Source organism: Monodelphis domestica, chromosome 4 (genome assembly GCF_027887165.1).
Source record: "Monodelphis domestica isolate mMonDom1 chromosome 4, mMonDom1.pri, whole genome shotgun sequence".
Lineage (NCBI taxonomy): Eukaryota > Metazoa > Chordata > Mammalia > Didelphimorphia > Didelphidae > Monodelphis > Monodelphis domestica.
The window spans coordinates 443,851,643-443,866,770 of record NC_077230.1 but is presented as its reverse complement, the minus strand read 5'-3'; the positions used below and the strand labels follow the sequence as shown (position 1 = coordinate 443,866,770).

Genomic DNA, 15,128 nt, shown 5'->3' with positions numbered 1-15,128 from the left:
TGGGGTGCCTGGGCAGACGTGTGGGGGAGGGCAGCCACAGGTGCTGAAAATCCTTTTATTTGTTCCTTAAACATAGAAGCCTTGTCCAGGGATGGATCCATCAGGGTGAGAGGCCCCAGGCCACCCAAACCCCACCCTGCCCCTGGTTTGGGGCTGCCACAGGCACACTCAGCCCTCCATCACAGCCAGGGCTCTGGCCCTGAGCCAGCTTAAGGGGCCCAGGGTGGGGCATCTTCTGGGAGTGCTTGATAGCCAGCAGGGAGAGGGAGGCAGACCCCAAACTCAGGGCTCTGGAGTGTATGACTGGAGCTGCCAAGCAGGAGAAGAAAGAGGACCTCTAAGGCAGGGCCCCCCAACTCCCAGGCTGGACAGACCAAAGGTGGCAAAGCCTGGGAGGGAGGCTGTAGAAGGGGAGGCTCCAACTAGTTGCGCTCCTCCCCCAGAGAGCTGGCAGGGCTGAGGGGTTCGCTGGGGGTGCTGGGAGAACTGGAGGGGGCCGTATCAACAGAACCCCGTTTGGAGGCTGAGGCCCGCCGTGACCACTCAGGGGCCCGAATGTTCCTCCGGTCCTTCTCAGCCTCCTCTTCCTCGTTGTAGCGCTCGCTGTCCTCATCGAAGCCTGAGCTTCGGTTCCCGTTCTCCTCCCCTTCTTCCTCTTCCTCCCCCTCGCTCTGGTGGGGGCTGGAGTGGCGGGACAGGGATGGTGATGGGGGCACTGAGGCTGGGCGTGGGTAACGGAAGCCCTGCGTCTGGAGAACAAGAGAGTCCATAGGCAAAGGTCCTCCTGCAGGTACCCAGCCCCTTCCCCAGAGGCCCCTCCGCTACTCACAGCATCAGCATCATGAGGCTCATACGTGAAATGATCCGGGAAGGCCCTGGCCAGGGCCATGTGGCGGGCAAACATGTAATACTGGGGAGGGGAGGAGGGTGGGTTAGGGGGTGGCCAGGGATGCGTGGGCCCCCTCCCGACCTGGCCCTCTGCACATGTGGGCAGGGCCCCCCGGACTGTCATACCCGGCCCAGGTATTTCCAGTCCAGCAGGTCTGAGAGCCTTTCTGTGCGGTTCCGTTGGACAATCCGTTGTCTCCGGCTCTGCTGGCAGAAGCTATAGAGGAACGAGGTCAGTTGGGTGCACGAGTCATCCAGGCTTCGGAACCTCCGGTCCAGGATGTAGATGCCTGCAGAGCCGAGGGGTCACCTGGGAGCTTGAGGAAGGGGTGCACGTCCTCCCCCACTTCCCCCGGCAGTACCCACCATAGGCAGAGGGGTCCGCGATGTGCTCCTCCATGAAACAGCCGAAGCCCGAGAGGTTGGTGGAGATACTGGGGATGCCCATGACGGTGCATTCGGCTGGGGATGAGGACGTCAGTCAGGGAGCCCAGAAGGTGCCCCAGCCCCACCCACAACACCCAGCAGGTTCCCCATACCAGGCGTGTAGCCCCAGGGCTCGTAGTAGGAGGGGAAGACCCCGAGGTGGCAGCCCCGAACAAACTCTTCATAATCCACGGGAAGCAGAGGGCTGGTGGACGAGAGGAACTCAGGATGGAAGATCACCTGGAGGTGGAGAGGTGGGGACAAGGCTGGGCCCAGGGCCTTTCCTTCCTCAGAAGCCAGGGAGGTTTCCAGGAGCCTCCCCTCCCCAGCCCCTAACTGATGTGAGGGGATGAGGCAGCCCCCTCCCTGGCCCGGGCTCCGGCCTGGCCTCACCTTCACGCGGTCGGCGCTGCTATTGAAGAGGCCGATGCGTCGGATGGTGGTGAGGATGGGGTCCGAAGAGTCATCCAACATGTTGTGGGTACACACAGGGGGGAAGGACTGCCGCTGAGGAGAGCAGGGGCAGGACAGGTCAGGGGTCTGGGGGCCCGTCCCGGATGCCCCCCAGCACCAGACACCGCCCTACCTGCGTAGCAAAGATGGCTCTCTTCATCATGGTGAAGTCCTCCTTGTCCAGCATCTTGTTCATGTCTGGGAGGCTGCCACTGAGGGAGGCAGGCGGGGGTCAGGGTGCTGGGGGTGCTAGGAAGGCCCCCACCCTCCCGCCTGTCCTCCCAGCACTCACACCAGCAGGGACTCGTAGAGCTTTCTCCCAAACTTCTCCTTGACAGTGTTGGCAGTGTCCCTGGGTGAAGGGAGGGCAGAGGCTGTCATTTGGGGGCCCAGAGAAGGTGCTCAGGAGGGAAGGGAACCTGGTGGCGGGGGCCCAGACCAAAGAGGGCCCCGGGACAGGAAGCAGCAGAAATGCAGGCACTGGGGAGGGCTGGGGGCCACGGGGGGGGGGGGGGGGGGACAGGCCTCACCAGAGCTGCTTGCGCACGGCCTGGCCCTTGAGGGTCTCCACATTGAAGTTGTTGGTCCGTGCCGGCATGATGAAGAAGGCCACCACAGTCTGCTCGCTGCCATTCACCTGCAAGGGGGTAGGGAGTCAGGTGGCGTCTCTCTGGGCGAGCCCCCCTCCACGATGCCCCCCAGGTGCCTGACCCTGAGCAGGTAGTTGAGGCGAGCCAGGGCCTCCAGGAAGACATCTGCACCCTTGTTGGAGAACTCGTAGCGGCCGGCGATGAAGAAGTACAGGGTCTTGTCCAAGTTGAAGTCCAGGTGGCTGGTGAGAGGACTCCCTCGGTCACCCCTCCAGGGCTGGCCCCTCCCCTGGCCCTTGGCACCTCCCAGAGGCCCAGTGTGTGCCCAGCTCAGTCCCTTGGGGAAGGCCCCTCACCCATAGAAGTGGCCCCTCACAAACTCCTGGATTCGAGCCTTGCTCTGGGCGTGCAGGTTCTGGAACTCATGCATGGCCGAGAACTTCTTCACATTGAGCCCATTGGGGGTGACAATATCTGGGGCAAGGAGGAGGGGGCCTGAGGCTCCAGGGCCAGCCTCCCAGGCCTGGTGCCCCCCCTACCCCCCGGCCCAAGGGGAGCCCATCAGAGCCAGGCTGGGGGCTGGCTGCAGGGCCCATGGCCTCTTGGAGGCAAAGGACAAGGACTATGGAGCACTGGGCCCCTATGGTAGCCCTGGGAGCTTGGGCTACCGTGAGCCCCATTTTACAGCAGGGGAAATTGAGGCAGATGGGAAGGGTTGCTGAGGAGGGTCGGACCTCAGGCCTTTGGGCCTCTTTAAGGCCAGCTGGGCACTTCACCTGGCTTCCTCTTCAGCAGGTGCTGAGCCTCGATGGCCGTGATCTGGGACACGGTGGTAAAGACGTGGGCGCAGTGGGCAGCCGCCCGCTCCATACAGTAGCGGTGATAGATCTGCCGCTCCCCAGCCTCCTTGTCCACATTGAACTAGAAGGGAACAGGGGCCTCAGAGGCCCTGCCTTGTCTCCTCCCGACCCCCCCCCAACCCCCACTGGGGGAGCCCCTCACATTCTCCAGGTTGTTGTAGAAATCCACGGCCCCAGCACACAGGTAGCGGCCCAAGAGCGTGGCGTGAGTGGTGAAGATGGTGGCCACGGGTAGCTTCCGGGCCCGACATAGGCATAGGCCCACACCGGCCAGCCACTCGTGGAAATGGCCCACAATGAAGGGCTTCTCATCGCTCTGAGCCCAGAACTGTGGAGGACACAGAGGGGCCCCCAGGAGTTGCCATCTCTGCCCCCCTCAGGGCCCCAGGGACACCCACCCACTATGGCTGCCCCCTCAGGGCCCCAGGGACACCCACCCACTGTGGCTGCCCCCTCAGGGCCCCAGGGACACCTACCCACTATGGCTGCCCCCTCAGGGCCCCAGGGACACCCACCCACTGCGGCTGCCCCCTCGGGGCCCCAGGGACTCCTGTGGGGTGGAGGCATTCGGGGGGCAGGCAGGGAGTCCCTACCTCTCCCAGGAACCAAGTGGTGAGAAAGCCAAAGAGGACAGCGTCATTGGCTTCGCGGTCGTACCAGGGGACCCCAATGCTGCAAGTGTCCCACAGCTCGCCCTTCCAGCGCTCCAGAGCCCAGGCAGCAGCCCCCACGTCCAGCAGCACCACTGGGGGGCCGCCCTCAATCAGCCAGCGGCCAAAGTACACCTGGGGGGTGCAGACACGTGGCTGGGGTGCCCAGGGCCCCGCCTCCCCTCTCAGGGGCATCGCTTCCTTCCCACCTAGGGTAGTTCCAGCAAGCTCCCCACTGGGTCTGTCAGTCATCTCAAGCAGGAGAAGCCCTCCTGTCCCTCCTTGCTCATGGCGCCCCTACTGGCTACTGGCCCTCTTCTGCCCGCCCTTCCCCCCGCCCAGCGGGAAGGCCAGCAGCCCCTCCCCCTCCCAGCTGCTTGCTGCCCTTTCTGGGGGGGGGGAAGGGGCTATTCTTAGGCTGTGACCCTGCCCTCCTCCTGTCACATGGGCAACACTTGCCAGGGGTGGGTAGGTGCACCCTGGGGTTCTCCTGGGGTCAGGCCCAAGGCTGAGGCCCCTCACATTAGCCACCCCGGCCCCCTGTGGGCCCCAGCTCAGAACTCAGAAACACCCCGGCACAGAGGTGTGGGCACGGCCAATGGGGGCCCCAAAGAGGACGCGTGCCGAGCCAGCCCTTCTCCTCAGTGTTCGGGTGACCTTGGCCATGTCCCTGCCCCCCCGGGCCTCCTTTCCTCCTCTCGCTCGTCCTAGGGGTCTAGACCAGACGGCAGGGCAGGCCTTGGCAGTGGGACCCTCCTACCTTGCAGCCTTTGCTGTTCATGGAGTCCAGGGTCCTGCGCAGGGCTGGGGTGGGCGGCTCCAAGAGCTCCACCTGGGTCCGCACCCCCTGATCGGTGTAGGGCCCCACCAGGTAGTAGTTGTCCCCCCACTCATCTCCGGTCACTTTGGCTTTGGTCTGAAGCACCGTGTAGATGCCCCCCACTACCAGAGAGCCCTGGGTCAGCCCCAGCCATCCTGGAGGAAGGGAAGTGGCCCCCGCCCCGGGCTTTCCAGGAGACCCCCTTCCTCTCCTCCATTCCCTCCTGCTAGGCCCCAGCTTCAGGCTCTCAAAAGGAACCTGGAGAGTCCTAGGCAGGAGGGACAGGAGGCATTCCCCACAGGGACCTGCCAGCCCCCCCCAACCCCCCTGGCCAGGTGACCTGCTTTCCAGGAGGGTTTCCCCTCCTGTGGCCAGGCCCTTGTCTATCCAGGGGGTCCCCTCAGAACCTGGCCAGTCACTCCCCAGCTTTGAGGGGCTCTCTTTGCAGTAACTGGGAGTCCTCTGGGACCTTAAACTCGGAATACCAGGGCTGCCTGGGGACTCCCAGAGGTCAAATTGCCCTCATCCCCAGCGACCTGTGGGACTCTGGAGTCCCAGTTACCCAGCCTGGGGACCCCCTGATACTAGGTCTTGGCATGTGGAGCACCCCATCAATCATATTCCATGGCTTGGGGCTTCTTGATGGAAAGGTTGGCTTCCTTTAGGCAACCTCTCCCTTTCTTTTTAGCAGTCTCGGCTCCTACTTTCTAAACTGTGAAACTGGTGGTAGTGGAGCCACCCTCACCTCAGGGATGCCCAGCTCTGAGGCCTGGCAGGGCCCAACTTCCTGCCTCCCAGCTCCCTCGAGCCTGGGGACTCTGAAGACCCCCACCCCCACCCCGGGGTCCTGGGCCTCTGAAGTGACTGGGTCCTCTCTCTCGTCTCTGGCCAATCTCCCCAGCTATCCACTGTCCTATCCAGGAAATACAGATCTATGCCTCCCTAAGCTCTGCCTTCTTCCCATGAACCCCGAGATCCCAGCCACCAGGACCCTCACTTCTCAGTCCCCCCAACTCTTCCAGATCAGGAACTCTGGAGGCCCTCTGGTTCTCCAAAGCTGTTGTGCCTTCCCTACCCCCCACTAGGTGTGCCAACACTGGCTCCCCAGCCGGTCCTTCCACCTTCACTTTCAGCCCATGGAGCCCCATTTCCCAGCTTCCTCCTGAGTTGCCCAGTAACCCCTCCATCCCAGCCACTTTCCCCAGATCAGAGGCCCCAAGGCAGCCATTCCCCTCCCAGCCTGGGAACCCACTGTTTGAGCTACTCAGACTGACCCCCTTCCCTCACCTGAGGGGATCCTTCCATTCTGGGGGCCCTTGCTTCCCCTTTTCCTCAACCTAAAGCCCTCTCAAATGTCAAGGGTTCCAGACTCCGGGAGGAGTCAGGGAAGCTGGGCCACTTGGCATTCTTGGGGTGGGAGCAAGGTAGGGGGATGGGTCTTCGGTCCCTCCCCAACATCTCGGAGGGTTCTTGACTTGGGTCCCAGGGGTCCTGCCCCAAAGACCCCAGAACCACAGGCCTTTCACTTTCAGCTGGGGGGGGGGGTGCCACCCTTGGAGGAATCATTTTGTCTTTCTGGGGGGAAATCATCCTGCCCTGCCCCCTTCTTAGTCACCCTACAGAGTGGGTGCCCCTTATGGTGGTGTCATCCCACCCAGTCCCCTCCCTGGGACAGATGTCACCCCTCCCCCACCATGGAAGTGACACACCTATGGGGTGTGTCATCCTACCCCCTTCCTGGGGTGTCCCCCCTGCTCTTTCCCTGTGGGGCTGTCACCCCCTCCCCCTTCCCCTCCCCTCCCTTCCCCCTTCCTGAAGAGGATGTCACTCCACATACTGCCTCTGACCCCTGCGTGGGATGTTCATCCAACTATGGGGAGGGTGTCATCCCACCCTGTCCCCTCCCCAGGGTGTTGTGCCCCCCAGTCTTTCCCCTCCTCCCTACCCCCTCCCTGGGGTGTCACCCCTCAGGGATCTCCTTACCCCCCCCCCGCTCCCCCGGGGGTCCGCCTCACCCTTATTGGCCACCTCCCAGGCCACCTCGAAGAGGACAGCGTTGTCCAAGTCCAGCTCATCTTCCCAGTCCTCCAGCCCGGGCAGCGACGACACGGACAGGCTGCGGCTGAGCGGCATGGCGGCGGGTCAGCAAGACTCGGGGCGGCCTGGGCGCAGACTGAGGCGGAGGCTCTGAGCCCCGGGCCGCAGCCGCAGCCGGACCCTTCGGCTCTCCGGCGCCTCGCCCCGCCTCCTCACCCGCCATTGGGGCGCCCCGGACGGTGCCTCCTGATTGGCTTGCCTCGGTCCTCTCGCTGGCCCGGGCCAGATCGAGCCTGCATGGGAGGGGAGGGGGAAACCGAGAGCCCTGATTGGTTAGAATCCTGGCTCGGGGCCCGCAGGGCGGGGCCGATACCTCCCGCTGTGGGTTCGTGCACCCATTGGTCGACTCCCGTGTCCATCTCTGGAATGACAGCCCGGAGGAGCTGCAAGTACCCAGAAGAGAGCAAGGACGCGTGGGGGACGTGCAGCTCTTAAAGGGGAAGTGTCGACATTTTCCGGCTTGCTGGAGCTCTGGGCTGCACCCCCTCCCCCTTCTTCCCACATTCTACAGAGATGAGCTGGAGGACCACTTCAGCCTAGAGTCGCCGAGCAACTACGGCAGGGCGGAGTTAGGGGACGCTTCCGCTTCCGGCCCAGTGGCGGATGAACGGCGGTTGGAGCGCGACATGGCAACCACGGTGCGGCTGGGCTGCGGGGTCCGGGGGACTGCTGGGGGCTGCGGGCCGGGGGCGGGTGTGAGAAGTAGGGAGCATCCCGGGGAAGGGGCAGGTCCAGAATGGAGAGAGGCGTGTATGTGTGTGCGCGCGCGCGTGTGTGCATGTGCGAGATCCACGCACACTCGGGGGCGGGGCGGGAGAGGCAGAGTGCTCTGCAGGCATCAGCTGGCATCTCCAGCCAACGTGCCTTTACCCAGGCTGTTCCCCCACTCCCCGACTGCCACTTCTGGGAGACCCAATCCCCTTCAGAGCGGGCGAAGGTGCTACCGCCTCTTATGGGAATGCCCGGAAGGCCTTGGTTACTTAAGTACTCACTGGGCCGAGGGCGGGGAGCCCCCCCGGGTGCATTCACTGTCCGATGGGGGAGGAAGCCCCTAGAGGAGGTGCCAGCCTTTAGGCCTAGTTCCTATGGATCTAAAGGGCCGCCAGCTCTTAGTGGACGCCGTTTATTTCCGTGAAAAAGGCCGTGATTTCCAGAATTGTATTATTAGTGGCAGCTCTGGGGTGGGGTTTGGCCTCTGTTCTAGAGGTTCCCACTTCCATCTTTACTGCCTCCTTGGGGAGGTCCTGAAAACCAGAAAAGGTGTCTCTGGGGCTACAGCCTCTCCTGGCCTGGAAGAAGAAAGCCCCTTGAGGATGGTGCTGCCTTGGTTTCTCCAGGCTCACAGGGCAGTGCTCCCCTCCTCCATTGTAGGGAAAGACCTTTGGGAGGGCAACTCAGAGACCCTCATTATTTTACTCTCCTCTTCCGGCCCCAGGCAGCGACCACCAAGGTTCCTGAGGTGCGGGATGTGACTCGGATTGAGCGGATTGGTGAGTGGGGTGGGGGGAAGCTTAGACTTTGGACACCCCAAGCCCTCTTCATGAGGACCCTGATCCCCAACCTCTGATGCAGACATCCTGCTTTGAAGGGTCATCAGAGGTTTTAGGGAATGGCCTCTGAGGGCCTTGCCTGCTGGTGTGGCAGTGCCCTCTCAGGGCTGCAGGGGGCACCGAAGGGTCTGCCTCCATCTCCACAGCCCACTGGCACCTCTGACTCACCTTTCATTTTGCCCCTCAGCCCACCCCTCTTCCCCCCTTTGGGCACTCATTACTTGATCTAATCCTTGGAGCTGGTTTTGAGCCTCTGTTATCACCTGCCAAGAGCTACCATGTTGCCTCGACCTTGCCAGTAGATCTAATAATGATAATAACAATGATAGCTATATTTGATAAAGAACCACAAACTTTGCAGACTGCTTTACAAATATTATTTATGTGTATGTGTTATTCCTTTTACAGTTGGGCAAACTGAGACAAACAGGTTCAGTGACTTGCCGAAGGTCACACCTCTAGAATGTGCCTGAGACAGGATTTGAACTCAGATCTTCCTGACTCCAGGCCCAGCCCTCTAATCTCTGAGCCTCCTGGGTTCTAACAGGCCTTCCTGATCCTTCTCTCTTTCCAACAATCCTTTGTGGGCCAGAATACAGAAAGCTTTCCTGCTGTTCACATCTGGTTATGTCTGTCTTCTGCTCACAAGTCTGAAAGGACTCCCTCCTATCTGGCCACTCTCCCTGATTTCTTTGCCTTACACGCCTGGTCTGTGTTAGCTGACACCACCTGAGCTTTCATCCTACGTCTCATTTTTTTTTTAAACCCTCACCTTCCATCTTGGAATCAATACTGTATATTGGTTCCAAGGCAGAAAAGTGGTCAGGGCTGGGCATCAAGTGACTTGCCCAGGGTCACACAGTTGAGACATGTCTGAGACCAGATTTGACCCAGGACTTCCCATATTTAGGCCTGACTCTCAATCCACTGAGCTACCCAACCACCCCCTATGTCTCATTTTTAAATGTTTCTTTTGCTGCAGTTTGCAGTCTATGTCACCAACGTGTTTCACTGTCCCTCACCTGCCCCCCCCCCAGAAGAAGAATGTTCCCCACCAGGAGCTGACCCAGAAAACAGCACTGGGTGCTGAATGTTGGGGCAAGGAATGGGGCTGGGGCAGCATGGAATGAACTCCACCTTTTTCTTCCCCAGCTCCATCTGGGATCGTCACTCCCAGGGAGCCTTCCCTGACTCCTGCTCCCATCCTGTTCAGTAATGAACTTCTCCTTTTTAAACATTTTTCAATCCTCACCTTCTGTCGTAGACTCAGTGCTGTGTGTTGGTTCCCAGGTAGAAGAGTGATCAAGGCTAGGCAGTAGAGGTTAAATGACTTGTCTAGGATCACACAACCAGGACGGGTCTGAGGCCAAATTTGAATCTAGGACCTCCTCCCTCCAGCTTCTGTAGCTGTTCCTTCACCATTTTAAAAAATCATAGTTTATTTAATTAATTAATTTAGATGATTTTTCCGTGGTTCCATGATTCATGTTCTTTCCCTCCCCTCTTCCCACCCCCCTCAAAACCAACAAGCAACTCCACTGGGTCTTACTTGTATTATTGATTAGGACCTATTTCCATCTTATTGATATTTGCACCAGGGTGATCGATTAGAGTCTCCATCCTCAATCCTATCCCCATCGAACCTTGTGATCAAGCAGGTGTTTTTCTTCTGTGTTTCCGCTCCCACAGTTCTCTGGGTGTGGATAGCGTTCTTTCTCATCAGTCCCTCGGAATGCTCCTTCACCTTTGTGTCTTACTCCCCAGGCCTATCTGGATTAGAGGGATGGGTATGGAGGTGGGCAACCTCTGCCTGCTGGGGCTGCTGGGTTCTGTCTTCAAGCAGTGTGTGTGTTGTCTCTCTGCCCGCCAGGTGCTCACTCCCACATCCGAGGCTTAGGGTTGGATGATGCTCTGGAGCCCAGACAGGTAGAGGAGGAGGGGCAGCAGGGGCTGGGTGGGGAGGGGTCCCAAGAAGGCCTCTTTGTGGGCCAGGGGTATTGTCTGCCTTCCTTTCCTCTTGCAGGTGTCCCAAGGCATGGTGGGACAGCTGGCCGCCCGGCGGGCTGCTGGTGTGGTGCTGGAGATGATCCGGGAGGGGAAGATAGCCGGTCGGGCCGTGCTCATAGCTGGGCAGCCTGGCACAGGGAAGACGGCCATTGCCATGGGTAAATGGGAGAAGACAGGGCCAAGAGGAGGGGGGAGCCTGAAGTTGGGAGGCAGAGCTGGAAGGGCCTTAGTGGGGCCTCAGGGTTATGAGGCTTGCCCAAGGTTAGGTAGTGAGTGAGGCACAAGGCTGAGCAGGCCCTAGATCTTGTGACCCCCGGCCCCCCCAGCCTTTGGCTCTTTGCACTGCTCACAGGGGCGTGTGGCTGGCATCTGGGTTCTGAACTGGGGAGGGAGCAGGAGCAGTGGCAGCAGTTCCAAGTTCTCTCCTCTTCCCTTCTCTGAGGCATGGCCCAGGCCCTGGGACCTGACACGCCATTCACCGCCATTGCTGGTAGTGAGATCTTTTCTTTGGAAATGAGCAAGACAGAGGCCTTGACCCAGGCTTTCCGCAGGTCCATTGGGGTCCGAATAAAGTAAGTGAGCCCCTGGCTGTGGCCTGCTGGTCCGCTTCATCCCAGGGCAGCCTGTGCTGAAGCCTGGTTGGAGCAGCGGCTGTCTTGGGGAGGGAAAGGGCTACCTCAGGCCTTCCCAACCCTCCCCTCCTTCTGCCTGCCAGGGAAGAGACTGAGATCATTGAAGGGGAAGTGGTGGAGATCCAGATTGACCGGCCTGCTACAGGAACGGTGAGTCTCAGCCTGGGGACGATGGCTGTGCAAGGAGAGGTCAGCAGAACATTGGAGGTCCTGGATGATTGTGGAACCCCAAAGCTGAAAGGCCTCATAATTCAGGCCACCCCACCCCACCCCACCATTTTAAAGGGAAGATGCCAGCAGGGACAGAGGAGAAGTGGGGATGGGAGGGGTCCCCCAGGCTTTTCCTTACAGGGCAGGGACTTCGAGGATGGGGTGGGCTCAGGATGCACTGTCTCCTCCCAGGGCTCCAAGGTGGGGAAGCTGACCCTGAAGACCACAGAGATGGAGACCATCTATGATCTGGGCACAAAAATGATTGAGTCCCTCACCAAGGAAAAGGTCCAAGCAGGGTGAGTAGGGGGCATGCCAGGGGGTGGGAGCAAAGATGGAAAGGGCCAGGGGAGCAGGGTCGAGGGTCCTTCCCCATGTCTTTCTTTCCAGAGATGTCATCACCATCGACAAGGCCACAGGCAAGATATCGAAGCTGGGGCGCTCCTTTACCCGGGCCAGGGACTATGACGCTATGGGCTCCCAGGTAATCCCGCTAGTCCCCATCTCTAGCCCTCTAACCCCATCCTTGCCCCCTGGGCCGTGTTCTGGAATCTCCAGGCTACCACTCAGGAATGTAGATATGCCCCCTGGCACCCAGCCCCTCCTTCCCTCCCAGGCTCTCACACCTTGCATCCCTCCCCAGCCCTGTTCTCAGCCATCCAGTGCCTCTAGCCTCCTGGCTGTTCCATGAATGTGACCCTCCATCTGCAGACTCCAGGCCTTTCTCTCTTTGGCCTCCTCCCTCCTCACTTCCCTGGACCCCTTCAGGGGGCCCTGTGGATTCTCCGGTGCCTCCCCTCTTGGATCGTGTGCTCCTTCAGGGCAGGGACAGCTGCCTATTTTGTGTGCCCAGCGTTTAACCCAGTGCCTGACCCATAGTAGGTGCCTGATATACATGTTCGTCCATCAACAGGCCCTCCAGGGACTTTTCCTCCTCTGTCCCCCATAGCTCCCCTGCATACTTCTTACACTGAGTCACCCCCTAGGACCCAGTGGGGCTGTCCCCCCTCCCGCCAAGGCCAGGGAGGGGTAACTCCCCACCTCCATCCACATAAGGTTCTCATCCTGGATCCTTGAGGACTCTGGGGCAGGACCAAGGTTTGGCCTTGGGCTGGGCCCCGGTCTGCCCACGTCTGCCTCTGTCTCCATCCCTCTGACTGGCATTTCCTGCTGACCCCTCTGACTACAGACCAAGTTTGTTCAGTGTCCGGACGGGGAGCTTCAGAAGAGAAAGGAGGTTGTGCATACGGTGTCTCTCCATGAGATTGATGTCATCAACTCCCGCACCCAGGGCTTCCTGGCACTCTTCTCAGGTGGGCATCCTCCTCCCTGGCCCTGGCATGGGGTGGGCTGAGGAGCCCCTGGGGCCCATCCTGGCTCACCCTGAGCCCTTCACAGGTGACACCGGGGAGATCAAGTCTGAGGTGCGGGAGCAGATCAATGCCAAAGTCGCCGAGTGGCGAGAGGAAGGCAAGGCCGAGATCATCCCCGGGGTGAGTCCTGGGAGCTGAGGGTGGGCACGTGGAGGGAAGCTGCTGGTGGGCACACTGAGCCCCACCTGCCCTGTGCCCCAGGTGCTATTCATAGATGAGGTTCACATGCTTGACATCGAGAGCTTCTCTTTCCTCAACCGGGCACTGGAGAGTGACATGGCGCCTGTGCTCATTATGGCTACCAACCGAGGCATTACCAGGTTAGGGGGCAGAGCAGGCTGCCTGGGGAGGGGGAGGCTAGCCCTGGACTAGGGGAGAGTTGAATGTGGTGGTTTCTCCCCTCCCCACAGAATCCGGGGTACCAGCTACCAGAGTCCCCACGGCATTCCCATTGACCTGCTAGATCGGCTGCTCATCGTCTCCACCACTCCTTATAGTGAGAAGGACACAAAGCAGATTCTCCGGATCCGGTGAGAGAGGGAGGGCTGGGAAGGGCCCAGCAGGAGGCCTCTGGCTGCCAGACCTAGGCAGGACCTATGGGGAAGCTGATTTGTGGTGATGCCAAGCGCCAGTTGGGGAGCAAAAGCTTCAGGGTCACAGACTAGAACAGTGTTCTAGGCACGCCTGGCCTTGTTCTTGGGGCGCCCCTCCCTCTGAGGTGGCCTTGGGAGTGCTCTCCACTGTCCCTTCTGTGGGCGGTCCTTTCTCCTGCCTTGTGTGCCCCTCCTGGCACAGGATGTGGCCTCCCTCAGGCCTTGGGCCCTCAGTGACCTACCTGGTGTCCCGATAGGTGCTTGGTTGGCGTGGGAGAGAGGGACCTTGGTTCCACCACTTTTGCCCACTCCCAACTGTTACCCAAAGCCACTGAGTGTCATCCTAGCTGAGGAAGCTGGGGCAGAGCCTGGCATGGAGCCCAGGGGCCCTGACTGGAGAGGCCCCTGTGGGGGCTCAGCTGAGCCCTGGCTGGCCCTGCAGGTGTGAGGAGGAGGATGTAGAGATGAGTGAAGATGCTTATACGGTGCTGACCCGAATCGGTCTGGAGACCTCCCTTCGGTACGCCATTCAGCTCATCACAGCCGCCAGCCTGGTGTGCCGGAAGCGCAAGGTGGGTCCTCGAGGCCTGCTGGCCCCTGGTGCGAGAGCCCAGCTGCCCCCTCTCCCCTAGCCTCAGGAGGCTCTGATGGGCCGGCCTCTTCCCCCAGGGCACCGAAGTGCAGGTGGACGACATTAAGCGGGTCTACTCTCTCTTCCTGGACGAGTCTCGGTCCACGCAGTACATGAAGGAGTACCAGGACGCTTTCCTCTTTAATGAGCTAAGTGAGTGCCCCCTCCTCTGTGCTGCTGCCTGGGGATTCCCGCTACCTGTGGCCTCTTGCTGATCCCCTCTTCCCCTCCTTGTTCCACAGAGGGTGAGACCATGGACACCTCCTGAGCGGCCGCAGACGCAGACTCCTGAGCTCCTGCCCCACTTTTGTACCTGAGTTGTGACACTGACTTTCTATAAAATTGTTCTGGAAACCTCCTGCTTTGTGGTTTTTTTTTGGGGGGGGGGCAGGAACCAGGAGAGAGCTGGGCTATTCCAGGGTGCCACCCCTGATCCAGGCAGACAGGACACCAGAGGCCAGATGAAAAACCTTTATTAGGGGTGAGGGGGAGCAAGAGGGTGGAAAAGAGGCATGTGAGAAAGGAAGGTCTGGAATGGGGGGGGGGGGAGGCCGGGCCTGGGCTCTAGAGGAGGCGGAGGCTGAGGTGGGGCCGGGTGCACAGGTGGGGTCGGGCCCGGGGCCCCCCGCAGTCTGAGTGGCTCAGGCGGCAGGATCCACAAGCACAGCTGAGGGCCACGGGGAAGGAGAAGATGGGGTCCACTCCAGGGGGGCATCCAGGCAGCCGGATGGAGGAGAAGGTCAGCTCCCTGTATGTGCAGACCAGCTGAGGGCCAGGAGGCAACGCGGCTGGCAGTACCCGCACCTGGGAGGGGAGGAATGGGATGCCCGGTGATGAGGCTGCCCGCCAGAGAGGCCCGCCCCCAGTCCCAGCCCCGGCCTCACCATGCTGGGGCAGTAGCCAGCACAGATGGTGGTGGTGAAAGTCACACACACTGGGCAGGCGTCGCTCTCCGCAGCCAGGGTGGCGTTAGTCGGTCTGCACAGGGGGCGGAAGGAGCCGGCTCCTCCGGAGCCCCCCTCCAGCAGCAGCAGCAGCAGCAGCACCGTGAGCTCCTGGGGGGAGCCAGGCCTCTGAGATCCCAGGGACTCTGGAGCTCCCTACCTCGCCCCTTCTCCCACACCCCATCCCGTGCCCCCCTGCCCTCCTGGGCTTCCTGGTGCCGGCCCCCTCTCCCAACCACTTCCCCCACGGGTTTCCCGGGTGTCTCGGCTCTGCTCCCGGAGCCCTTCGGCCGCCCCCTCCACCAGGCTTCCCGGGATCCTGGCTCTGACCTGGTACCTCTCCATCCTGCGCTGCCCCCTCGCCAGCAGCAGCCAAGGCCCCTTATAAGTTCCAGGCAGTGGGG

At 60.9% G+C, this 15,128-nt stretch overlaps 3 protein-coding genes across 3 annotated transcripts; 1 reads left to right on the top strand and 2 right to left on the bottom strand.

Moving 5' to 3' along the window:
• Positions 1 to 41: 41 nt before the first annotated feature.
• GYS1 (glycogen synthase 1) lies at positions 42 to 6,982 on the bottom strand. The gene is made up of 16 exons (XM_056796764.1): positions 6,703 to 6,982; positions 4,628 to 4,809; positions 3,811 to 4,002; positions 3,360 to 3,545; positions 3,134 to 3,278; positions 2,714 to 2,831; positions 2,479 to 2,599; positions 2,298 to 2,404; positions 2,060 to 2,119; positions 1,901 to 1,979; positions 1,708 to 1,821; positions 1,428 to 1,554; positions 1,255 to 1,350; positions 1,015 to 1,178; positions 830 to 910; positions 42 to 749 (listed from the first exon to the last, which is right to left on the bottom strand). Exons 1-16 carry the CDS (start codon positions 6,818 to 6,820, stop codon positions 423 to 425), a joined length of 2,217 nt encoding a protein of 738 aa, XP_056652742.1. The 5' UTR covers positions 6,821 to 6,982; the 3' UTR covers positions 42 to 422.
• A 272-nt stretch (positions 6,983 to 7,254) lies between these two features.
• On the top strand, positions 7,255 to 14,134 carry RUVBL2 (RuvB like AAA ATPase 2). Its single transcript, XM_007492682.3, has 15 exons — positions 7,255 to 7,422; positions 8,220 to 8,274; positions 10,205 to 10,260; positions 10,358 to 10,499; positions 10,784 to 10,913; positions 11,057 to 11,123; positions 11,376 to 11,482; positions 11,574 to 11,667; positions 12,373 to 12,496; positions 12,582 to 12,676; positions 12,758 to 12,876; positions 12,967 to 13,086; positions 13,592 to 13,721; positions 13,819 to 13,933; positions 14,023 to 14,134. The coding sequence occupies exons 1-15, from the start codon at positions 7,411 to 7,413 to the stop codon at positions 14,046 to 14,048; spliced, it is 1,392 nt and encodes a 463-aa protein (XP_007492744.1). The 5' UTR covers positions 7,255 to 7,410; the 3' UTR covers positions 14,049 to 14,134.
• A 102-nt stretch (positions 14,135 to 14,236) lies between these two features.
• On the bottom strand, positions 14,237 to 15,079 carry LHB (luteinizing hormone subunit beta). The gene is given in 3 exon segments (NM_001032971.1): positions 14,237 to 14,584; positions 14,665 to 14,835; positions 15,055 to 15,079. Coding segments are annotated over 3 exon segments (426 nt in total). The 5' UTR covers positions 15,070 to 15,079; the 3' UTR covers positions 14,237 to 14,344.
• Positions 15,080 to 15,128: the final 49 nt, after the last annotated feature.

Bases quoted from the DNA above. Each gene is read 5' to 3' on its own strand.
- GYS1 (XM_056796764.1), bottom strand. From the start codon at position 6,820: ATGCCGCTCAGCCGCAGCCTGTCCGTGTCGTCGCTGCCCGGGCTGGAG. The intron at 1,822-1,900 runs GTAGGGCGGTGT...TGCTCTCCTCAG, and splicing joins GAGCCATCTTTGCTACGCAG to CGGCAGTCCTTCCCCCCTGT. The intron at 1,351-1,427 runs GTATGGGGAACC...CCTCATCCCCAG, and splicing joins GCCCTGGGGCTACACGCCTG to CCGAATGCACCGTCATGGGC.
- RUVBL2 (XM_007492682.3), top strand. The intron at 11,668-12,372 runs GTAATCCCGCTA...CTCTGACTACAG, and splicing joins ATGACGCTATGGGCTCCCAG to ACCAAGTTTGTTCAGTGTCC. The intron at 13,722-13,818 runs GTGGGTCCTCGA...CTCTTCCCCCAG, and splicing joins TGGTGTGCCGGAAGCGCAAG to GGCACCGAAGTGCAGGTGGA.